Here is a 26,476-nt window from a genome sequence, read left to right on the forward strand (position 1 = left end):
CAACCCTCCCCTTTCCCGCTCCCTCTCCCCTTCCATTCACATCAAGATTCATTTTCAATTCTCTTTATATACAGAAGATCAGTTTAGTATATATTAAGTAAAGGTTCAACAGTTTGCATCCACATAGAAAGACAAAGTGAAAAATACTGTTTGAGTACTAGTTATAGCATTAAATCACAATGTACAGCACATTAAGGACAGAGATCCTCCATGAGGAGTAAGTGCACAGTGACTCCTGTTGTTGACTTAACAAATTGACACTCTTGTTTATGGCATCAGTAATCACCCTAGGCTCTTGTCATGAGTTGCCAAGGCTATGGAAGCCTTTTGAGTTCACTGACCCTGATCATATTCAGGCAAGGTCATAGTCAAAGTGGAAGTTCTCTCCTCCCTTCAGAGAAAGGCACCTCCTTCTTTGATGACCTGTTCTTTCCACTGGGATCTCACTCCGGAGATCTTTCATTTAGATATATTTTTTTTTTTTTGCCAGAGTGTCTTGGCTTTCCATGCCTGTAATACTCTCATGGGCTTTTCAGCTAGATCCATGTGCCTTAAGGGCTGATTCTGAGGCCAGAGTGCTGTTAGGACACCTGCCATTCTATGGGTCTGCTGTGTATCTCACTTCCCATGTTGGATCATTTTAATACGCTTAAGAGTCTTCCTTATTTACTTCTGTTGTGGTAATTATTCACTTTTCACTACTGCCCTTGGATTTGTCTCATTCTTGTTTTTTCTGGGTCTTTGAGAAGGATAATACCTGCTTATCTGATTTCTTTCTTGGGTTTCTAGATGTTTTGGCCATTTGAAGTTGTAGTTTTTAGTTTCTACATTTTTCTGATAATTAGACCTTCTATGTGACTGCAGGACATGGTGGAAGCAATGAGGATGTATTGATTTACTAATAAAATACCACAGAGGATATGATTTAAATCATGAAAATTTACTTCTCAGTGCTGTGGAGTTTGCAATTCTAAGATCAAAATCATAACAGGCATGATTTTTCCATATGACATTCTCCTGATGGGACTCACACATATGATATCACTTGATTTGCTTTAAAGCACTTTGTCTTAGAGTTGCATTAGTTGTTAGCACTTCAAGGTATGAGTTTTTAAGGAGGCACATTTCAGTCCATGACCATAAAAGGGCCCTATGCTTTGCATCATAGACAGCCATTTCTGGAGGGGACAGAGAATTTGAAATTCATGTTAGGCTTTTTCACAGTATTACTTTCAATACTATCTCATGAAAAGCTGTACATGCATGTACCTATACAAACACAGAAAAACTTGTATACATGAACACATACTGCAGAGGAAATGCCTGATGGCTGTGTACAGGTAGCATCAATACAATAATCCATAAGATTGTCTTATTAGCAGACATTAAGAAGCAAATTAGAAGGAATGAAAACAAAATCTACAGTTCCATAGTATATACATATATATATTATATTCAGTGTTCATAGTTGCTAAAGAATAAATAATGATGTATGGGAAATAAAACCTAAATCTTATCTTACATTATTACACACTAGTCTACATGAAGGATGCCTTCCTAAAACCTTTTCCTAGGCCAATGCTGTGACCTAAGTTAAGCCGCCACCTGTAGCACTGGTGTCACATATGGGCACCAGTTCATGTCCCTGCAATTGTACTTCTGATCCAGCTCTTTGCTAATGGTCTGGGAAATAATTGGAATATGGCTCAAGTGTCTGGGCTCCTGCATCCATGTGGGAGCGCAGAGGAACCTCCTAGCTCCTAGGTCAGATCAGCCCACCTCCAACTGTTGTGGCCATTTGGGGAGTGAATCAGTGGGTAGAAGACCTCTGTTCTCTCTCTCTTCATCTCTGTGTCTGTAACTCTGCCTCTCAAATAAATAACTAAATCTTTAAAAAACAAAAGAGAAAACCTTTCACATTTTATAAATTCTGGTACTAAAATCTTGCACAGGACTACAGTACACATTGGAAAGATACATTCTGGAAATAATAAATCTAGTGCATTGTAGCAGAAATTTTAACAAATACTTTTCTCAACATTATATATTAAATTAATGACATAGTTAGTCATTGTAGGTTTTTCAGCTCTTTGACAGCAACTCATAGACTTAACAGCTTTTCTAAATTTATCACTATGTATGTTTTTTAACACATGCATTGGATTTTACCAGTTTAGTGAACATGGAGTTGCCTATTACAGGACTTTTAAAAATTATAATGATACATGTAGTCAACATCTTCATAGTTTCCAAAACAACTAAATAATAACATGAATCAAATTTAAGACTGACATTTGATTGTGTTTAGCTAATTTGTCATTAGTATTTTGCAATTACAAGCATAATTAATAATTAGCTAAGCATGTAAGTATTAAAATTGAATGATTCAGGCCAACGCCATGGCTCAATAGGCTAATCCTCCACCCTAGTGGTGCCGGCACACCGGGTTCTAGTCCCGGTTGGGGTGCCGGATTCTGTCCCGGTTGCCCCTCTTCCAGGCCAGCTCTCTGCTGTGGCCAGGGAAGGCAGTGGAGGATGGCCCAAGTGCTTGGGCCCTGCACCCCATGGGAGACCAGGAGAAGCACCTGGCTCCTGGCTTCGGATCAGCGCGGTGCGCCGGCCGCAGTGCGCCAGCCGTGGCAGCCATTGGAGGGTGAACCAATGGCAAAGGAAGACCTTTCTCTCTGTCTCTCACTATCCACTCTGCCTGTCAAAAAAAAATTTGAATGATTCATAGAATTTAGGCATGCCAGTGAATAACAGTAGGGACACATGTTAGTAAAATTTATGAGAATTACTTAAAATCTAGACAAGAAGCTAATAATGTCCCAAAAATGTATAAGAAGTAAAGAAATACCACAGAAAATTTAAGATTCAATAAGAATAAGAGACTTGATGCTCTCTAAAAACAGGTCCGCTTTCTTCTCCCCTGTCCTGACACAGTGAAATGGAAACACCAGGACCCCTCTCCTGTCAGCTGCCAATTGGGGGGCAATCCGTCCTCATTTGTTCTCTCTCCAGTTACCTGTTGCCAGCAATATGTTCTGGGTGAGTGTGGCTGAGAGGTAAGGTCTTGTCCTTTCTGAATGATGGAGGCTCTTTGGTAAGATAACACATAGATCCCATCTTCATTATATGTCATGTTCACAATAAGCATATGTACAGAGCAGATCACATTTGTAGTAACTTTAGCTTGGAAGACTTGGAGATAGGGAAGATTCTCTTTCTCTCTCTCTCTTTCAAATAAGTAATTTTATTTAGAAAAATAAATATACCCTCAGTCTCCAACATGTCTCTAAAGCTCCCACCAACTTGATCCCAGATTGTGTTCTTCAGGGTGTGCTTTCACAGGAAACTGGAATTGAATCAGGAGTGGAGTTGGCACTCAAATCTGCATTGTGGAATGTGAGTGTCCATAGCAGCATCTTAAACACTTGGCCAAATGCCCAATTTCAAATTTGCTACAGGATGGACAACAATGTTCTCTTGTTGAGAGTGGTGATATGTAAACATAACTAAATTCCATGTAAAATTTGACTTCCCTTCTCTAGGATACATAGCATATTTTTTAGAAGATATGGATATAAATTCATGATAAATTAATAGTGTTGTAGAAAATGGTTCTAAAAGAATGACTCCGGATGGCTTTGTTAGGAATGGTGACATTAAATTTATCTGTCTTTTTAAAGAATATAAAATAAATAAATATAAAACTAAATACAGTCAGCCAGAAGTGAAGAATAATACTTTTATTAGTGATGAATCAGAAATCTGATTTCAGGTCTTCTTTTTTTTTCTAATATTATTTTTTTAAATTGATACAATGTAAATATGAACATGGAAGATTTTTCCACTTTTTTATGTCTTCTATTTCTTGAATGTTTTGTAATTTTCATTGTAGATATCTTTCACTTCCTTGGTTAAATTTATTCCAAGGTATTTGATTTTCTTTTTTTTTTTTTTTTTTTTTTTTGACAGGCAGAGTGGACAGTGAGAGAGAGAGAGAGAAAGGTCTTCCTTTGCCGTTGGTTCACCCTCCAATGGCCGCCGCTGCAGCCGGCGCACCACGCTGATCCGATGGCAGGAGCCAGGATCCAGGTGCTTTTCCTGGTCTCCCATGGGGTGCAGGGCCCAAGCACCTGGGCCATCCTCCACTGCACTCCCTGGCCATAGCAGAGAGCTGGCCTGGAAGAGGGGCAACCGGGACAGAATCCGGCGCCCCGACCGGGACTAGAACCCGGTGTGCCGGCGCCGCAAGGTGGAGGATTAGCCTATTGAGCCACGGCGCCGGCTCAAGTATTTGATTTTCTTTAGCGCTATTGTGAATGATACTGATCTTACAAGTTTTTTGTCATGCATGGCATTGTCTGTGTATTGATTTTTTGTGTTACCTAAATATCCTGCCACTTCACCAAACTCTTATAAGTTCCAAAAGTCTTCTTTAAATGTCTGGTGGAGGGGCCAGTGCTGTGGTGCAGCACTTTAACACCATGGCCTGAAGTACTGGCATCCCATATGGGCGCTGGCTAGAGACCTGGCTGCTCCACTTTTGATCCAACTCTCTGCTATGGCCTGAGAAAGCAATAGAAGATGGCTGAAGTCCTTGGGTCCCTGCACCAGTGTGGGAGACCCAGAGGAAGCTCCTGGTTTCTGACTTTGGATCAGTGCAGTTCCAGCTGTTGCAGCCAGTTGGGGAGTGAACCATTGGATGAAAGACCTCTCTCTCTCTCTGCCTCTCCTCTCTCTGTGTAACTCTGACTTTCAAATAAATAAATAAATCTTTAAAAAAAAAGTCTGGTAGAATTCAGCAGGGAAGCCGTCTGGTTCTGGACTTTTTTTTTTTTTTTTTGACAGGCAGAGTGGACAGTGAGAGAGAGAGAGAGAAAGGTCTTCCTTTGCCGTTGGTTCACCCTCCAATGGCCGCTGCTGCAGCCGGCGCACCACGCTGATCCGATGGCAGGAGCCAGGATCCAGGTGCTTTTCCTGGTCTCCCATGGGGTGCAGGGCCCAAGCACCTGGGCCATCCTCCACTGCACTCCCTGGCCATAGCAGAGAGCTGGCCTGGAAGAGGGGCAACCGGGACAGAATCCGGCGCCCCGACCGGGACTAGAACCCGGTGTGCCGGCGCCGCAAGGTGGAGGATTAGCCTATTGAGCCACGGCGCCGGCTCAAGTATTTGATTTTCTTTAGCGCTATTGTGAATGATACTGATCTTACAAGTTTTTTGTCATGCATGGCATTGTCTGTGTATTGATTTTTTGTGTTACCTAAATATCCTGCCACTTCACCAAACTCTTATAAGTTCCAAAAGTCTTCTTTAAATGTCTGGTGGAGGGGCCAGTGCTGTGGTGCAGCACTTTAACACCATGGCCTGAAGTACTGGCATCCCATATGGGCGCTGGCTAGAGACCTGGCTGCTCCACTTTTGATCCAACTCTCTGCTATGGCCTGAGAAAGCAATAGAAGATGGCTGAAGTCCTTGGGTCCCTGCACCAGTGTGGGAGACCCAGAGGAAGCTCCTGGTTTCTGACTTTGGATCAGTGCAGTTCCAGCTGTTGCAGCCAGTTGGGGAGTGAACCATTGGATGAAAGACCTCTCTCTCTCTCTGCCTCTCCTCTCTCTGTGTAACTCTGACTTTCAAATAAATAAATAAATCTTTAAAAAAAAAGTCTGGTAGAATTCAGCAGGGAAGCCGTCTGGTTCTGGACTTTTTTTTTTTTTTTTTGACAGGCAGAGTGGACAGAGAGACAGAGAGAAAGGTTTTCCTTTGCCGTTGGTTCACCCTCCAATTGCTGCCACAGCTGGCACGCTGCGGCCAGCGCACCGTGCTGATCCAAAGGCAGGAGCCAGGTGCTTCTCCTGGTCTCCCATGGAGTGCAGGGCCCAAGGACTTGGGTCATCCTCCACTGCACTCCTGACACAGCAGAGAGCTGGCCTGGAAGAGGAGCAACCGGGATAGAATCCGATGCCTTGACCGGGACTAGAACCTGGGGTGCCGGCACAACAGATGGAGGATTAGCCTATTGAGCCACAGCGCTGGCCTGGACTTTGCTTTTTTGAAGGGTCTTTATTACTGATTCAGTTTCCATCTTGATTATTGGCCTCTTTAGATGTTCTGTATCTTCATGACTAATTTTGGTAGATTGTATTTTACTAGGACTCTATCCATTTCTTCTTGGTTTCCTAGTTTGTTGGCATACAGCTCTTTGCAATAATTTCTGATGATTCTTTTTATAACTGTTACATTTCCTTTTTCATCTCTGATTTTATAGATTTGGTTCTTTTTTTTGTTAGTTGCACCAGTGATGTATCAATTTTGTTTATTGTTTTTTAAAAAACAACTCCTTTCACTGATTTTTTTATGTGTTCTTTTATTGGTTTCAATTTTGTTTATTCTTTTCTAATTCATGCATGTATTCCTATAGTCTCTTTGTGGAGTCTTTTGTTTTCCCTATATATAAGATCACGTTATCTGCAAACAGGGATACTTTTAGTTTCTCTTTTCTAATTTGTATTTCTTTAATTTCCTTTTCTTTTATTGTTGCTCTGGTTAAAACTTTGAGAATATCAGTGGTGAGAGTGAGCAGCTTCATCTGGTTCTAGTTCTTAGTGGAAATGCTTCCAAGTTTTCTCATTCAATATGATGCTGTTGAACATTTGCCATATATTGCCTTGATTTTGTTAAGTAATGTTCTTTATACACCCAATATGTTTACAATTTTTATAATGAAAGCATTTTGTGTTTTATCAAGTACTTTTTATGCATCTATTGAAATCATCATACGGTTTTCATTCAGTTTGTTAATGTGATATATCACATTAATTGTTTTGTATATATTGAACCATTCCCTCATACAAAGTGATAAATCCTTCTTGGTCTGTGTGAGTGATCTTTCTTATGTGTTGTTGGATTCAATTAGCAAGTACTTTTGAAGAGGATTTTTACATCTATGTTCATTGGTGGTATTGTTCTATATTTTCTGTGTTGTATATTTTTTTTCTGGTTTTGGAATGGAGGTAATACTGGTCTCATCAAGGAGTTTGAGAGAATTCCCTAATGTCAGGAGACTGGAGCTTCTTCCAGTTCTCTCACATGGGTTCAATAGCCCAAGCATTTGGGCCATCCTGTGCTGCCTTCCTAAACACATTAGCAGGAAGCTGAATCAGTTTGGAGCATTAATGCTATGATAGTATTCTTGTAGTTCAAGGATATAGAACCCATCTGGTACAAAGTCCCTTTTATGGGTGGGCCTTGAGAACTAATGGACTTCACATTTGTCCCAGGTAATCTAGAAGCCATGTGAGCCACTAGAATGGAGAATACACAGAGACCACTAAGGATAGCACCTATAGAATTTATTTTGACTGATTTTAGTATACCTTTCATTGGAGAGGGTCCCATAAAAGATGGGCTGATCTGTAGTATTAGTGACAATTAATTTTTGAAATGAGGCATGCATTGCACCATAACCCAAGAAGCACTGTAAGGTATTAGCCTTGTATGTTCTTCACAAGTGTGTCAAATAGTCTCCTTCAGTAAGGATGTATGCTTGTGCTCCTAATAAAAGTTGGGTGCAGTTAAATTCTTTGTAAAAATTGTGTCTGATGCCAGTCTCATTGAGGTGCCCATGTATACCCTAGAAGAAATGTCTTTTCAAGGTGAAAGCAAACTGAGCCTGAGGGGCTTTTCAAAAAGCTTTGAGCAAAACACATTTGCTATGCTTGTAATAGCCAAGAAATGTCATTTATTGAGAGGCATCAGATATGTTAATATTAGATATGAGGCATTGTAGACATAATAGATGCCATATAACACTAAGATATTAGTAATCTGTCATGAGGTGCCATTTATTTTTCCAGATTTAACAGATAAATTAATTTGCAAATGGTGAAAGTTGGAGTAAAGTGCTTTTTATTAATTAAGTCTAATGTAATAATTTTTCCCCAGAAAACATTTATCTAAAGAATACTAATTTGATATATTTTATAATTACAACTTTAGGCACATGTTGATTCTTCCCACTGTACCCACCATCCCACTCTCTCACTCTTCTTCCTCCTCCCTCTCCTCTTCCCAGTCTGAATTTTTACTAACATCTGTTTTTTAATTAGCTTTATACACATAAGAGCTCAACAAATAGTACCAAAAAAAAATTAACTGTTCCTCAGCAGTCAAGAAAAGGGCTGTTGAAAGTCAAAATGTCAATTTCTCTTCTATAGATTACAATTTAGGTGCTCTATTTGTTATCACAGGTCAGGGAGAACAATATATTTGTCCTTTTGGGACTGGCTTATTTCACTCAGTATATTTTCCAGCTTCATCCATTTTGCTGCAAGCAACTCAATTTTTTTTTTGTTCTTGTTTTTAACACTGTGTATTACTCCATGGTGTCAATATCCCATAACTTCTTTATCCAGTCTTCAATTGAAAGGCATTTGTATTGATTTCATATCTTAGTTATTGTTAATTCAGCTGCAATAAACATGAGGGTACAGAAAACTCTTTTATATGCTGATTCCATTTCCTTTGGGTAAATTCCCAGAAGTAGAATGCCTAGGTCATATGACTGGTCTATATTCAGATTTCTGAGGTATCTTCATATTGTCTATGGATAGTGGCTTTACCAGTTTTCATTCCCACCCACAGTGAATTAGGGTACCTTTTTTCCCACATCTTTGTCAGCATTTGTTTGTTGATTTCTAATGAGAGCCATTGTAATGAGGATATGAAACCTCCTTGTGGTTTTAATTTGATTTCCCTGGCAGCTCATGATCCTGAGCATTTTTTCATGTGTCTATTGGCCATTTGGATTTCCTCTTTTGAAAAATGCCAGTTTGGGTGCTGGCACAGTGGCATAATGGGTAAAGCTGCTTCTGGCAGTGCTGGCATCCTATATGGACAATTCGAGACCTGATAGCTACACTTCCAACCCAGTTCTCTGCTATGGCCTGGAAAAATAGTAGAAGGTGGCCCAAGTCTGTGGGCCCCTGCACCCATGTGGGAGACCTGGAAGAATCTCCTGGCTCCTGGATTTGGATCTGTGAAGCTCTGGCTGTTTTGGCCATGGAAATCCTCTCTCTCTCTCTCTGTCTCCCTGTAGCTCTTTCAAATAAAATATAATAAAAATCTTTTTTAAAAAAGAGAAAGATGCCTGTTTAAGTCCTTTCCCCATTTCTTAACTGGGTTGTTTGTTTTGTTGTTGTTGAGTTTCTTGATCTCTTTATCTATTCTAGTAATTGATTCTTTATCAGTTTCATAGTTTGCAAATAATTTCTCTCATTCTGTAGGTTGCCTCTTCACTTTGTTGAGTGTTTCTTTTGCAGTACAGAAGCTTCTCGATTTGATGTAATCCCATTTATCAGTTTTGGCTTTAATTGCCTGTGCCTCTGGGGTTTTTTCCAAGAAGTGTTCTCCATGCCAATGTTTTGCAGGGTTTCCCCAATGTTATCTAATTATTTGATGGTATACAGTCATAGATTTACATCCATTTTGGATGGACATTTAATATAATAAAATTTAATACATGAAGACATTGAGTTTACATTAATCAGGCCATCTTAATTTACTTTGGGAATCTATGAATTCTTATTTTCTCTAACCAGTTATGACTTAAGAACTATATTTTATTACTCTTTTAGACTATCTCTTCCAACTGTCAGATTTTTGACTGTACTTGACTATTGGAAATTAGGCAATACTATAGTTAAAGTGAGATCTACCAAGTAAACTATTTTTTCTGATACATATTTTGGAACTTATCAAAACTTTGTATTTTGTACCCTGATTAAATTTAGTAGGGTCCCAGGATAAGACTATTGTTTACACCACTGATTACACCTATGAAACTTTGTGAATAAGTGCATAGAGAACCTGGGAAAGTTGATGTATATCTCATACTGTTGAGAATAAGAATCAGTGTCTTTCTTTTTTTTTAATTATAGCATTTAAAAATAAATTTTAGATTTACAAATGGATCATATTATGCACTTTTTAGAAATATATACATATATACAAGTGTAGTTTATACCTTTTGCATTTTTCTGCTTTATCTAGATTTTTAAAAAGATTTATTGGGGCCAGTGCTGTGATGTAGCAATTAAAGCCTCCACCTGTGTTGCCAGCCTCCCATATGGGCAATGGTTTATGTTTCAGTTGCATCATTTCTAATCTAGCTCCATGGTAATGTGTCTGGGAAATCAATGGGATGTGTCCCAAGTCCTTTAGCTTATGCACTCATGTAGAATATGCAGAAGAAACATCCATTTTGGGTAGATTTTTAAGATAATGAAATTTAATACATGAAGACATGGAGTTTCCATTTATCAGGCCATATTAGTTTATTTTGGGAATCTATGAATTCCTATTTTCCCTAGCCAAGTTCTGACTTATGAATTATATTTTATTACTCATTCTTTTAGACTATCTCTTCAAACTGTCAGATTCTTTGACTGCATTTGACTGTTGGAAATTAGGCAGTACTATGTAAATTATTTTTCTTCTGATATATATTTTGGAACTGATCAAAAATTTGTATTGAGTACCCTGTTTAAATTCGGTAGGAATCCAGGGTAGACTATTGTTTACACTACTGATTATACCAGGAAACTTTGTGAATAAGTGCATAGAGAACCTGGGAAAGTTGATGTATATCTCATGCAGAGGTTCATGTCTCAGCTGTATCATTTCCAATCCAGATCCATGGTAATGTGTCTGGGAAAACAGTGGAATGTGTCCCAAGTCCAAGCTTATGCATCCATGTAAAAGATCCAGAAGAAACCCCTGGCTGCTGGCTTCAGATTGGCCCAGCTCCACATGGCAGCTATTTGGGGGTGAACAAGCAGATGGATGATCTCTATTTCTCTCTCTCTCTGGAACTCTACCTTTCAAATAAGTAACTTTTAAATATTTATTTGTGTATTTGAAATAAATAGTTATGAGATCTTCCATCGATTGATTCACTCCTCAAAATGGCTACTATGGCCAAGGTTGAGCCAGGCTGAATCTAAGAGCTGCATCTAGGTCTGCCATGTGGGTGGCAGAGGTGCACATACTTGTGCCATCTTTTGCTGCTTTTCCAGGAATAATAGCAGGGAACTGGCTCAGAAGTGGAGCAACTAATACACAAACTGGCATACATATGGGCTGCAAGCATTGTTCATTCCCCTCATAGCTTCAATGAAGGTTTCTTGTCTTTTCCCCTGAATAATTCTACATTCTTCTCCTTAGCATTGCTCATTTAAGAGTCAATATTGTGCCTCTTTCAGCCTGCTGTGCAATCTCCCTTGACAGATTCTGGCTGTTTGTGACCTGAAACTCCTGTTTCCCTCCTTTGGGTAATTTTTACAGCCTTTAGAGTAGAGAATTGACTCCCTGTTGAATGATTCTGTGTGGCTGCCCAATGCTCAGCAAGCCTAAGATTAAACCAGATTCTTAGGGCTGGTGATGTGTCATAGTGGGTAAAACCACCACCTGCAGCGCTGACATCCTATATGCATGCCAGTTTGAGATCCAGTGGCTGCACTTCTGATCCAGCTCTCTGCTATGGCCTGGGAAAGCAGTAGAAGATGGCCCAAGTGCTTGGGTCCCTGCACCCTTGTGGGAGACCCAGAAGAAACACCTGGCTCCTGGCTTTGGATCAGCACAGCTCTGGCCATTGTTGTCATCTGGAGAGTGAACCAGCAGATGGAAGACCCCCCCCCTCTCTCTGCCTCTGCCTCTCTTTCTCTCTCTGTATAACTCTTTCAAAAAAAAAAAAAGAAGAAACCATGTCCTTTCTTCCTCCTTCATACCCATATAGAAAATATACAATGGTCAATATCTTTATGTGACAGAATTGATATGTTGATCAAAAGTGTTCTATCACAGGTGATGATAACATTTGAAGACCTTGCTGTGTACTTCACCTGGGAAGAATGGCAGAATATGAACAAAGCTCAGAAAATCCTGTACAAGGATGTGATGCTAGAGACTTACAGCAGTCTGTTCTCCTTGGGTGAGTGACTTCCATCACAAGCTGAATGGTAATATTTTCTTGCTATTTGACAAATAAGTGAACACTTCATAAAATTTAATAATGGGCAGGTATAGAATTTAAGTCCATGAATAATCTGAGTACCTGCCATTGAGGAAAGGATTCATATTCAAACATCTGTTGCATAGCTCTTAGACCAAGCTGTACTCCTTTAATTAACCCAAGATAGATTTCACAAAGTCTTATATTGTTTCCATTAATAGGACAATGCATTAGCAAACCTGACTTGATCGTCAAGTTGGAGCAAGGTGCAGAGCCATGGATGATGGAAGAATGTCTAAATCAGAGCCCTCCAGGTCAGTTTGCACATAATGGGCAGGGGGGCCAAGGCAGAAAGAGTGCAACAGGTCTTGACTGGTGCTCTTTCCATGAATTATTACCAAGTCTTACTCCTGGTGACAGCTGCTTTTGTGCACCAGAAACTCAGACACAGAGTATCTAGGGGTACCAGTATTTCACCAATTCTTTTGTTCTTGGGTGAAGATGTTCTTTGATTTCAAAAAACCAAACCAAACCAAAACAAAACCCTTCCAATCCTCTTCTGATGTTACTAAGGCATTTTTCTAGTTTAGATACATTCCTCAAATGCTAATTTCTTCTTCAATACACTTTCCTTCATCAGGTTATTAATTCCTTTTGTGCTCATTAACTTGGTAACTTTTGTTATTTACTCATCACTCAGATTGAGTTTCCAATCATGTTTTTGCCCAGGCAGGAAACTTGCTATTTTGCATCTCAGGACTGAACCAATAAATGCTTTCTCTTTCTTTGTCTCTTTTTTTATTTTTTTTTCCTCTGTGACTCTCAGATAAATAAGAAAATGATAAGTTGTTGGAAACATTTGAGAATTGAGCCAGTGGCTGACAACCCCTTGTTTCATTCTCTTTGTGTCTCATTCTCTGTATCTCTGATTCTCAAGTAAGTAAATGTTACAAGATGGTCAGGAGTAAGCCTCTATACTGTAATGTCAGCAATTATGGAACTAAACATGAAAATCATGGAGCTAAGCATGAAAACCAGTGATTCTAGACTCATTAAGAAAGTCATGAGAGGCTGGCACTGCACCTCACTTTGCTAATCCTCTGCCTGCAGCACTGGCACCCTGGGTTCTAGTCCCAGTTGGGGCACTGGATTCTGTCCCCATTGCTCCTCTTCCAGTACTGCTCTTTGCTTTGGCCTGGGAGGGCAGTGGAGGATGGCCCAAGTCCTTGGGCCCTGCACCTGCATGGGAGACCAGGAGGAAGCACCTGGCTCCTGGCTTCAGATCGGCGCAGCACACTGGCCATAGCAGCCATTTGGCTGGTGAACCAATGGAAAGGAAGACCTTTCTCTCTGTCTCTCTCTCTTTCACACTAACTCTGCCTGTAAAAAAAAAAAGTCATGAGATTCTGAGTTACCCAAGGTCAAGTAACTTCATGTTTTCATATTTTTATATGTTTTTAAAATTGTATTTATTTATTTGAAAGAGTTACAGAGAGAGAGGAGAGCCAGAGAGAAAGAGGTCTTCCATCTAATACTTCACTCCCCAATTTTATGCAATGGCCGGAGCTGTGTTGATCTGAAGCCAGGAGACAGGAGCTTCCTCCAGATCTCCCACGTGGGTGTAGGGGCCCAAGGACTTGGACCATCATCCACTGTTTTCCCAGGCCATAGCAGAAAGCTGGATTGAAAGTGGAGCAGCTCAGTCTCAAACTGGTGCCCATATCGATGCCAGCACTTCAGGCCAGGGTGTTAACCTGCTGTGCTACAGTGCCAGCCCCAGTGGTTTCATATTTGTTTGAGTAGAGCTTGAAGTATGAATTTTCTAATTTTTCATTATCATTGAAAAACAACAAAAAAGATGTGAAAGGCATAGGAAATGAAGTTTTCTATGAAAATAAGAGAAAACTGATCAAGAGCCTTAGAAACTCAAATTATCACAAAGGAGTGTTTATAGAAAGAATTGAGAGGAGATAACCAAGGATGGTAATTTCATAATGAACTAGAAAACACTTTTTTAAAAAAAGTAAACACACCTGGGTTGCAGAAACAATTCTGATAAGTCTATACCCAACATAAGTCTGTACCCAAGATGGTACATTGGAATTTTTCTGTACCTGCTGTAGTTCTGAGAAACCGAAGATGTTCAGGTTTCCTTAGGAATATGAGTCTGCTGTTATAGAGTGCAAATAAAACAGTTTTTCATTTGAAAAATCCCACAAATGCCATTTCCCAGTGAAGAATGAACATGAGACAGCCATAGATTCAAATCTTGTCCCTTAAATGTGCTCCTGCTTAAAGATGTATTTCACTCTTTTGCACCTGCAAGTGAATGATCTAATAAAACTTCCCATATTTATACTTTCAATATCAGAGAAGCACAAAATACACAATTTTTTATAAAAAATAAACTAGGAAAAAGAATAGGGAAAACTTGGTTGCTAGACAATGGATAAATATTTTTACTAAATATTTGTCCATTCTTTACAATCACATATACTTTTTTCATCTGTGTACAGCAAAAAGTCAGTGAGAGGAGATTTTCTACTAGCTCACTCCCCAGATGCCTACAATTAAGTGTGACAAGTCTGAAGCCAAAAGCCTGGGATTCCTCTAGTTTTCTCTTATGTATTATGTGGTATCAAGCACATGAACCATCATTTGCTGCCTTACAGTTTACATAAGCAGATGTATTGGAAGCAGAGTAGCCTGTTTTGGATGCAGGCATCCCAAGCAGTGACTTAACACATGTTGCCACAAAAGCCATTCTGCCATACTTTGAAAAAAAAAATTCAGGTAGTAAACAAGATTATGAAGAACTTTGGGATATGTATTGGAAGAAATTAATATATCCATGTGTTAGGGAGAAAAAAACAATATAACGGTCATAAATTAGTATGTTGTACTGATTTTGTTAAAATCTTATGCCACTTGGATAACAAGTAACTTCATTCCCTTTAAATAAATATACTGGAAGAAATAGTTATATGTGATTCAGTGATTTTTTTTTTTTTTGAATTTTTTCAGTGTCCATAAAAAGGGATGGCCTGCCTAGGATCAACCAGGAAAGTCAGGACAAAAATCTAAATCAGAATGTAATGAAAAATAATAAGACATCAACTTGCAAGAGAGCTGAATTAAGAAAAACACTTAATTTAAGTTTAAGCCATATTCCAAAACTGATTATTGAAAAGAGAAATAGTGAACATGGAAAAGCTACTTTCAAGAAATCATACCTCATCATACATCAGAAAATTCACACAGAGGTGAAATCTCATAAACTTTATGACTGTGGAAAAGCCTCTGGCCAGGAGACAAACCTCATAACGCATCAAAGAATTCACATCGGGGAGAAATCTCATGAAAATAATGAATGTGGAAAAGCCTTTTCTAGTAAGTCACAAGGCAACAATCATCAGAGAATTCACACAGTGGAGAAACCTTATGAATGTAATGACTGTGGAAAAGCGTTTGCTGCTAAGTTACAATTCATCAGACATCAGAGAATTCACACAGGGGAGAAACCTTATGAATGTAATGACTGTGGAAAAGCCTTTGGCCAGAAGTCACAACTCATCAGACATCAGAGAATTCACACAGGAGAGAAACCTTATGAATGTAATGACTGTGGAAAAGCCTTTAGCAGGAAGTCAGTCCTCACCATACATCAGAGAATTCACACAGGGGAGAAATCTTATGAATGTAATGAATGTGGAAAAGCCTTTGCTAGTAAGTCTCAACTCATCAAACATCAGAGAATTCACACAGGGGAGAAACCTTATGAATGTAATGAATGTGGAAAAGCCTTTGGCCAGAAGTCAGACCTCGTCAAACATCAGAGAATTCACACAGGGGAGAAACCTTATGAATGTAATGACTGTGGGAAAGCCTTTTGCCAGAAGTCAGACCTCATCAAACATCAGAGAATTCACACAGGTGAGAAACCTTATGAGTGTAATGATTGTGGGAAAGCCTTTGTTTATAAGTCAGACCTCAACAAACATCAGAGAATTCACACAGGTGAGAAACCTTATGAATGCAATGACTGTGGAAAAGCCTTTAGCAGGAAGTCAGTCCTTCTGACACATCAGAGAATTCACACAGGTGAGAAACCTTATGAGTGTAATGATTGTGGAAAAGCCTTTGTTTATAAGTCAGACCTCAACAAACATCAGAGAATTCACACAGGTGAGAAACCTTATGAATGTAATGACTGTGGAAAAGCCTTTAACAGGAAGTCAGTCCTCCTCACACATCAGAGAAATCACACAGGGGAGAAATCTTATGAATGTAATGACTGTGGAATAGCCTTTAGCAGGAAGTCAGTCCTCCTCACACATCAGAGAAATCACACAGGGGAGAAATCTTATGAATGTAATGACTGTGGAATAGCCTTTGCTGCTAAGTCACTACTCATCACACATCAGAGAATTCACACAGGGGACAAATCTTATGAAGGTCATGACAGTGGAAAAGCCTTTGGCCAGAAGTCATACCTCATCAAACACCAGAGAATTCACACAAGGGAGAAATCTTATGAATGTAATGACTGCGGAAAATCCTTTGGTTATAAGTCAGTCCTCATCAAACATCAGAGAATTCACACAGGGGAGAAACCTCACAAATGTAATGAATGTGGAAAAACCTTTGGCCTTAAGTCATATCTTGTAGTGCATCAGAGAATTCACACAGGTGAGAAACCTTATGAATGTGATAAATGTGGAAAAGCCTTTGGCCATAAGTCAGACCTCAACAAACATCAGAGAATTCACACAGGGGAGAAACCTTATGAATGTGATAAATGTGGAAAAGCCTTTAGCAGGATGTCAGTCCTCCTCACACATCAGAGAATTCACACAGGGGAGAAATCTTATGAATGTAATGACTGTGGAATAGGCTTTGCTGCTAAGTCACTACTCATCACACATCAGAGAATTCACACAGGGGAGAAACCTTATGAATGTAATGACTGTGGAAAAGCCTTTGGCCAGAAGTCATACCTCATCAAACATCAGAGATTTCATACAGGTCAGAAACCTTATGAATGTAATGAATGTGGAAAAGCCTTTGGCCAGAGGTCATATCTTGTAGTGCATCAAAGAATTCACACAGGTGAGAAACCTTATGAATGCAATGACTGTGGAAAAGCCTTTTGTCATAAGTCAGACCTCAACAAACATCAGAGAATTCACACAGGTGAGAAACCTCATGAATGTACTGACTGTGGAAAAGCCTTTGGCAGGAAGTCAGTCCTCCTCAGACATCAGAGAATTCACACAGGTGAGAAACCTCATGAATGTACTGACTGTGGGAAAGCCTTTGGCCATAAGTCAGACCTCATCAAACATCAGAGAATTCACACAGGTGAGAAACCTTATGAATGTAATGACTGTGGAAAAGCCTTTAGCCAGAAGTCACAACTCATCAATCATCAGAGAATTCACACAGGGAAGAAACCTTATAATGTAATGACTGGAGAAGCCTTTGCTAGTAAGTCACAACTCTTAAAAATATTGAGGAATTCACACAAGGGAGAAATTCATGAATGCAATGACTGTGGAAAATCCTTTGCCAGTAAGTCACAGCAAATCATATGTCACAGAATTTACACAGGTGAGAAACCTTATGAATGTAATGACTTGAAAAGCCTTGGCCAGAATTCAAACCTCAGATCACATCAGAGAATTCACACAGGGAATAAGCCTTATAAATCTAATCCCTGTGGAAAAGCCTTTGGCTAGAACTCACAATTCATTATGATTCAGAGAATTCCCCCAGTGCAGAAACCTTATGAATGCAATGATTGTGAAAAAGCCTTTGGCCAGAAATCTAACCTCATAATGCATCTGAGTATTCAGTTAAGGAGTATCCTTCTGTATGTAATGACTATGCAAAATCTTTTGGTTGTAAGTCAAAACTCTTCATCAGATAATTCATACAAGGGAGAAACCTCATGAATGTAATGATTGTGGGAAAGCGTTTTGCTACTAATTTTAACTCCTAAGACATCAGAGAATTCACACAGAATTTCCCTCACAGTTACACAAGGGAGAAACTTAGGAGGATAACAAGTGTAGAAAACCCTTTTGAGCTGGTGCTGTGGCTCAATAGGCTAATCCTCCGCCTTGCAGCACTGGCACACCGGGTTCTAGTCCCGGTCAGGGCACCGGATTCTGTCCCGGTTGCCCCTCTTCCAGGCCAGCTCTCTGCTGTGGCCCGGGAGTGCAGTGGAGGATGGCCCAAGTGGTTGGGCCCTGCACCTGCATGGGAGACCAGGAGAAGCACCTGGCTCCTGGCTTTGGATCAGTGTGGTGCGGCGGCCACAGCGTGCCAGCCACAGTGGCCATTGGAGGGTGAACCAACGGCAAAAGGAAGACCTTTCTGTCTCTCACTCTCTCTCACTGTCCACTCTGTCAAAAAATAAAAAAAAAACCCTTTTGATGTAAATCACACCTCTTCAAACATAAGAGAATTCACATGAGGATTAATTTTATGGATATAATTACTCAGAATACCAGAATTCAACTCTCATTGCTCACCATGAAATTCATATAGATTGTAGGTTGCCTGGCTGTAATGCCTTTGGAAAGCTGTGGTTTCCAAATTGCAACAGCCTTAATTTTTGGAGTTCTTGTTACTCTGGCTATTGTTGACCCAGCAGATCTGGTTGTATTCATTAACTACACTGATGGTGAACTCCTTGGTAGTCATCTCCACCACTGTCTCCACCTTGGTTCTGAAAGCCTTCTTGGTTACCTCTAGGGAGACTTCCATCATGATAGTGCTGGAAGCCATCACCACCTAGAAACTGCCATCACCTCAGTAAACATAGCAGTTTTCAGAGATGGCCCAGCCTTGTGGCTGCTTCATTGTATTTCCTCGCCAGCTTGTAGGCTTCTCCTCCTGCAGTCCAATGGACAGAATCTCATCCAGGAAGTCCCTGATGTCTGGCAATGTGAATGCAGCTTTCATTTCTAAGACCAGATGATATCATTTATCCATCCCATCCTCATCAATTTGCTTTTTTATTCTGTCTTTTAGGTCCTTCACAGTGGTTTAATATCATAAGTAATCTTGTTTTATGTGTTCAGTTGAATTTTAGTTGATTTTTCAAGCTAGCAGAAATCATTAGATCTTTATGACAAACATTATACAAACAACTTATAGCTTCTTATATGTGTTACAAATAACAGTTAAGCAGATGTTAAATCCATGTTTTCACTGAACTAGTGTTTTGGTTCAGATTTTAGGTGCAGGGGTTAGTTCTAACATGGTATTTGAACAAAAATGTGCTGTTTTATCAATCTTTCAACTAGATTTTTATTCCTTTACATCAGAACTCCACATTTTTTTAAAAGATTTTATGTATTTGAGAGGTAGAGTTACAGTAAGATGGAGAGACAGAGAGAAAGGCTTTTCATCCATTGGTTCACTCTCCAAATGGTCACAACAGCTAGAGCTGTGCAGATCTGAAGCCCGGAGCTAGGCACCTCCTCCCAGTCTCCCACATGGGTGCAGGCAGCCTGCTTTTCCACACCACAGCAGAGAGCTGGATTGGAAGAGGAGCAGCCAGGACTAGAACCGTACCCCATGGGATGCCAATGCCACAGGTGGATAACTAACCTACTGCATCAGAGTGCCAGCCCCAGGACTCCACATTAATACATTGTTTCTTTTCTCTGTTTTCTATCATATATCTATGAGGTTGAAAATCTTTGTAGAGAATTCCTGTTTTAACATTACTCTTATGGGGCCAATGCTGTAGCAGTGAAGCCACTGTTTGAAGTAGCAGCATCACATATGGGCACCGTTTTGAGTCCTGGCTGCTCCACTTCCAATCTAGTTTTCTGCTATGGCCTTGGAAAGCAGTAGAAGATGGCCCAAGTCCTTGAGCCCCTTCACCCATGTGGTAAGACCAAACAAAGCTCCTGGCTCTTGGCTTTGGGTTAGCTCAGCTCTGGCTGTTGTGGCCAGCTGGAGAGTGATCCACTGGATGGAAGACCTCTCTCTGTCTATCCTTCCCTCTCTGTGAAGCTCTGACTTTCAAATAAATCTTTTAAAAAATTAACCTTTCCTATGAATTTCCATTGAATATTCCCATAAGAGATACTATTAAGCTTTTTACCCCCTTCATTTGTTTTTGAATGTATTTCTTGAGTCTAAAATAATTTTTGTTCAATTATTTATTTTTCATTTGGTTTAAGAGCAGAGATAGATTTTGAGAAAGAGTGTGATCTCCCACCCACTGATTTACAATTCATATGGTAGCCAGGGCTAAACTAGGTCAAAGCCTGAAGCCAGGAACTCAAGCTAGTTCTCCCAAATAGGTGGCAGTTTTCCAGTCACTTGAGCCATCATTTGATAAATCCTATAGTATCAGGATGGTGAATTTGATTGCTGAACTAGAATCCAACCACAGCCACTGCAGTATGGGTTGGGGTAACTCTAAACAACATGTTACATGATGTACCAAATGCCCATCACTAGTAGACTTATCCTTAGTGTCTGTTTTCTAGGTCAGTAGTGTTTCTGCCATAATTTTGAGAAGGGTGATTACTTTTAGTTTTGTTCCATAACTTTGCAAAGATGTGCTGTGTAAGTTTTCCAGATTAATTTGTAATTTTACATAATAGCCCTTACAGAGGCTTGCTTTCACAAAAGAGCTGAAGGGTGTGAGTCCTCAAAATAATTTAGGGGCTGGTGTTGTGGCAAGCAGACATTTGTAGCACCAGTATCCCATATTGGCCTCAATTAAAGTCCTGGCTGCTCTACTTCCCATCCAACTTCTAGTAATTTGCCTAGGATAGCTGCCAAAGATGTCCCAAGTCCTTGGGTCCTTGTACCTAGATGGGAGACCTGGAAGAAGTTTCTTGATCCTAGCATTGCTTTGGCCCATGTCTGACCTTTGTGATAACTTGGGTTGTGAATTTGTCGATAGAAGATTCTCTCTCTCTGTGTTTCTGTGGATTCATTCTGAGAGGAGAAGCATGATGGGGGCAAGGGGCATGGAATCATGACACAGACACTGGGAGTGGAGTAGAGGTGAGCAGCTCGTAGAATTTTTTTTATTTCGGTGCAGCAGCTTATATAGCCAAGGTAGCCAATCCAGTCAAGGGGCAGTTTATGCCATAACCAAGCGCTGCCTGTTGCTAGGTAGGATCCTTTGCCAGGTTGGATCCGCCACCATTTCCTGAGCTTGCTTGCCAGCACCATCTTGGATAAATATGCATATTCCTTTTCTCCCCACTCCCTTTGTCTCTCTTTGTAACTCTTCCTATCAAACAAATAAATAATAAATAAATAAAGGAAAATGAAGAAGTTTAAGTTATCTGTACTCATTCTTTGATAATTACACAGTGTATTCATTGTACCCTAGAGTGTGGGATATAGACATTGGTATGGAATGTAGGAAATGGGACATATATCCTGAAACAGTTTACTCCTTAGAGTTCATTTCTCATACAATATTCTATGGAGGCTGGTCTTGCTACCACGGTAATCACTGGGAACAGAGCATCAGTTAACCAAGGAATGCTGCTGTATTTCTGAGCCAGAGCTTTCAACACACAGTGTATGAAACTATGGCTTGGATAAGAAGGGCTGTACTGCTTCTCTCTTCCTCCATTCTGAATATAGGTTACATTGCAAAGCACTCTGTTGCTCCCCCATTCGTGGAGGAATGACACAAGACCATGTGCTGTTCTTTTGTCTGCTCGTCCCTTCCCGGGTTTGCTGCTGGTTCTTCCCGGGTTGGCTGCCGATCCCTCCCACCTCCGTGGAAGGGCGGCTCTCCCTGCCACTTTCCCCACTTCCATGGGGGAGCGGCACACCACCGGCCGGCTCTCTCGGGGGCTGCTCAGATGTTATCCGGATGTTCCCCTTAGATGTTCCTGGTGCATGTTGTCTGTATCCTCCTTTATAGTCCTCTTCCACCAATCCCAACTCTGCTACCCACACGCCAAGTACGCTGCTCTCCTCCAATCAGGAGCAGGATCAGCTCCTGCAGTTTATTGGTCGAACTGGAGGCAGCTGCGTAGAAGCTGTTTACTCCTCTCCCAGCGCCATATTGTGGGAGAGCAGATGCATAGAATAAGTCTTAATTCCAGTAACTTAGTCTAGTCCGAGTTGCTCCCCACAGCACTCCTCACCACTTTTCTGTACACTGACACTCCCTAAACCTTGCTAACAGAGTCCTGGAATACTGCTTCTCAGGGAAGTAGATTCTTTAGGGAAATACACCTTACCATTTTCTCCTTATCACAAGTAAATAAAGCTTTCTTCTCAGCAACTCCCAGTTGAAGCTGATGATTCAGGGACATCCCAAGTGGTTGGATCTCTTGTGTCTGCTAGAAATGATTATGCAGTTTTAGAGGGTTCCAGGAGGCTTCTCTCCCTTTCAGGGTGGAGTTTCTCTAGTAATTGTGGCATGAGGAAGCTGATGGCTTCTATCAAGCAGAGTTTAACACCACTGATTTTCCACCGGGATCCTGGACACTGGTCCATGTGCTGTGTCAAATTTGAAGTCACAATAGGAACCACAGGCACAAAGGTGGCAGGCTTGGGCTGGATGGGATCTAGTACTAACAGCAGGATCAGAAGGCTTGAACCACATATCTACTAGGAGCAGGGACTGGAAACCCTGGATTTCTCTCCACATGAGAAGATTCTATCTGCAACCCTTAAGGACTATGTGCCTTTATCTAGGCCAATGGTGGTTCTGGGGTTAATACAGCACAGATAAGGATTAAAAGATAGTACAAGGGTCATTTTGAGGTCTCAGAAGGAGGAAGAAAGGAGCACATAAAGAAGCTCAACCTGATAACCTGTTGATTCATTTCTAGTAAACACAGCAGATGCAGAGGAATTGACAGATGGGAAGGGCTTCCACCTGACACCCCAGGGGCCTTAAGAATGTCCCTGTGGTGAGTCCTACTCATCCTTTCTTGCAATTACTGAACACAAGACCTTGCCATTAGAGTGTGACAGCTAAATAGCCTGTGAGTGGTGTCAGTGCTTTCTTCTTGGAGTCTCTGAACTCTACTAGCCTGAGGTCTTCATCTAACTCAGCATTCTCAATAGTAGCTCTCACAAGGACATGGCATTTTGCAGATGTGTAGATTCTTGTTTTTCATGGCACATCAAGCACCTGACACAACACTTGATTCCATATTTTAGAGGTGGGCTCTCTGCTCTGCCAGCATTCTCACCCCTAAGATGGACCAGACTTGGGTGTTGAAACTGGGCATCATCCACTGCCACTTGCATCTCAGGCTAGCACTCTGGGTTGAAGTGCTAAGAAATTTGCCTTGGGCATGGAGTACACATGTCCACCTTCAGCAGTAGAACATGCACATATGTGATTTTACACACATTTTACACAGAAGGTTTACAGGTGGATCCAATAGGGGAACACAGCTCAAACTTCCCTAGCAGAGAAAAAGCATTCAGTACAAAGGATGTTCCTGAAGCCAGGAGGCTGCACAAATCCCTTCCAGGCTCTTCTGCAGGAGTCAGAGGTGACCATGACCACCCTAAGAGCATTGGTGACATGGGTGGCATCTCCTAGTTATGGATATTCCATAGCCTAAAATGTCCTGGAGCTCTAGAGATTGTAGATCCACTCCTCCCTCATACACACTGGCTATAGCATTATTTTAAGCATCAGTCTCAGTGTGATCAGCATAAATTTTAGCACTGTTCTGGGGAAGCCATGATCTTTTATCCCGTATTGCCTTTGTACAGTAAAGGGTTGTTCCTTTTGAAGACTGGATCCTGCCATGATGATTCCAGGTACATGGCACTTAGCCTGCCACACCTCTCCCTAAGTATCAGTACTCTGGCCTGCACCCATGGCCTTAGAGAGGATCAGAGCAGGAGCCCAGTCTGAATCATTAGTACTGAGGTTTGCTATGTCTGGTATTCTCAAGTTCTGGTCATTGCAGTGTTTGACAGAGTGTATACTCTGTATACTAAGTAAATATTTTAACAGTTTGCACACACACAGACATAGAAAGTATAAGTACTGTTTGAATATTAGTTTTACTGTTAATTCTCATAGTACAACACATTAAGGGCAGAGGCCCTACATGAGCAGCAAGTGCATAGTGATTCCTGTTGATTTAACAATTGACACTCTTAATTATGATGTCAGTGCTAACCTGAGGCTCTTGTCATGAGCTGCCAAGGCTATGGAAGCCTCTTGAGTTCAAAAACTTTGACATTATTTAGAAAAGGCCATAATCAAAGGGGAAGTTCTCTTCTTGTTTCAGAGAAAGTACCTCCTTCTTTGATGGTCCCTTCTTTCCACCAGGGATCTCACAGAGATCTTTCATTTAGGTCATTTTTTCCCCACAGTGTCTTGGCTTTCCATGCCTGAAATGCATTCAATGGCTTTTTAGCTGGATCCAAATGCCTTAAGGGCAGATATTGAGTCCAGAGTGATGTTTAAGGCACTTGTCATTCTAGGAGTCTGCTGTGTGTCCTGCTTCCCATGTTGGATGGTTCTCTCCTTTTTAATTCTATTATTATTAGCAGACACTTGGTCTTATTTATGTGATCCCACTGATACTTAATCCTGTCTTTATGATCAGTTATGAATTTAAAACGATCACTTTAACTAGTAAGATGGCATTGGTACCTGCCAACATAATGGGATTTGGAGTCCCTTGCAAGTTTTTGCTTTAACCTTAAGGGTCAGTCTAAGGGAGTGTGTGCTGAACTATACATTTTCTCCCTCTCTTATACCCACTCTTATTTTTAATGGATCAATTTTCAGTTGGATTTAAACACTTAAAAATAATTCTGTTTTAATTACAGAGTGCAACCAATGGCATTAAGTAGAACAAAAAATACTAGAAAGAATACAATAATAAGTTTTTCCTCAGCATTCAGGACAAGGGCTGATCAAGTCATTGTTTCTCATAGTGTCAGTTTCACTTCTACACGTTTCCTTTTAGGTGTCAGTTGTCAGATCAGGAAGAACATGATATTTGTCCTTTTGTTACTGGCTTATTTCTCTCAGCACGATATTTTCCAGATTCCTCCATTTTGTTGCAAATATGCAAATTTCATTATTTTTTTTAAGCACTGTGTAGTATTCCAGTGTACATGTCCCATATTTTCTTAATCCAGTCGTCTGTTGATGGGCATTTAGGTTGATTCCATGTCTTAGCTATTGTGAGTTGAGCTGCAATAAGCATTGAGGTACAGATAGCTCTTTTATTTGCCATTTTAATTTCTCTAGGGTAAATTTTGAGGAGTAGGAGAGATGGGTCATGTGGTAGAGCTATATTCAGATTCCTGAGGTATCTCCAAACTGTCTTCCACAGTGGCTTTACCAGTTTGCATTCCCACCAGCAGAGGATTAGTGTGCCTTTTTCTCCACATCCTCACCAGCATCTGTTGTTAGTTGATTTCTGTATGTAAGCAATTCTAACCAGGGTGAGGTGAAACCTCACAGTGGTTTTGATTTGCATTTCCCTAATGGCTAGAGAGCCTGAAAATTTTTTTGTCTGTTGAACATTTGAATTTCCTCTTTTAAAAAAATGTCTGTTTATGTCCTTAGCCCTTCTATTTAAGTGGGTTGTTTGTTTTATTGTGATGGAGTTTCTTGATCTCTTTGTAGATTCTGGTTATTATTCCTTTATCAGTTGAATAATTTTCAAATATTTTCTCCCATTCTGTCAGTTGTCTCTTCAATTTCCTGATATTTTGATTATTACTGCCCTGTAGCATGTCTTGAAATCTGGTATTGTGACGCCCCCGGCTCTGTTTTTGTTGTACTAGATTGCTTTAGCTATTCAGGGTCTCCTGTGCCTCCATATGAATTTCAGCATCATTTCTTCCAGATCTGAAAAGCATGGTTGATATTTTGAATGATATCATATTGAACCTGTAAATTGTTTTTGGAATAATGGACATTTTGATAATAACGATTCTTCCAACCCATGAACATAAAAGATTTTCCATATTTTTGTATCTTCTTTTTTTATTTGATCACTTTATGTTGAAAATATGAGTTGAAATATTGTACAGTAACTATAGGGTATACAAGTTTTTTTAAAGTTTTATTTAATAAAAATAAATTTTCCAAAGTACAGCTTATGGATTACAATGGCATTTCCCCCCAATAACTTCCCTCCCACCTGCAACCCTCCCCTTTCCCACTCCCTCTCCCATTCTATTCACATCAAGATTCATTTTCAATTATCTTTTTATACAGAAGATCAATTTAGTATATATTAAGTAAAGATTTCAACAGTTTGCACCAACACAGAAACACAAAGTGTAAAGTACTGTTTGAGTACTAGTTATAGCATTATTTCACAATCTACAACACATTAAGGACAGAGATCCTACATGAGGAGTAAGTGCACAGTGACTCCTTGACTTAACAAATTGACACTCTTGCTTCTGGCATCAGTAATCACTGTAGGCTCTTGTCATGAGTTGCCAAGGCTATGGAA

General features: G+C 40.3%; 1 protein-coding gene across 6 annotated transcripts in view; it reads left to right on the forward strand.

The window, feature by feature from the left end:
• The window catches only part of LOC149119932 (uncharacterized), a 32,860-nt gene extending 14,444 nt beyond the window's left edge, over positions 1-18,416 (forward strand). For 2 of the 6 annotated variants that reach the window (XM_089323611.1, XM_089323610.1), the window contains exons 2-5: positions 2,913-3,048; positions 11,867-11,993; positions 12,236-12,328; positions 15,039-18,416. In XM_089323611.1, the coding sequence (XP_089179737.1) occupies positions 3,040-3,048; positions 11,867-11,993; positions 12,236-12,328; positions 15,039-17,752 (2,943 nt within the window). In that variant the 5' untranslated portion in view covers positions 2,913-3,039 and the 3' untranslated portion in view covers positions 17,753-18,416. The remainder of the gene's footprint in view (positions 1-2,912; positions 3,049-11,866; positions 11,994-12,235; positions 12,329-15,038) is intronic. The other 4 variants (XM_089323609.1, XM_089323608.1, XM_089323613.1 and 1 more) reach the window with 2 other exon arrangements.
• Positions 18,417-26,476: the final 8,060 nt, after the last annotated feature.

This window comes from Oryctolagus cuniculus, chromosome 21 (genome assembly GCF_051225735.1).
Source record: "Oryctolagus cuniculus isolate XC-2025 breed Fujian yellow rabbit chromosome 21, ASM5122573v1, whole genome shotgun sequence".
In the NCBI taxonomy this organism is placed as follows: Eukaryota; Metazoa; Chordata; class Mammalia; order Lagomorpha; family Leporidae; genus Oryctolagus; species Oryctolagus cuniculus.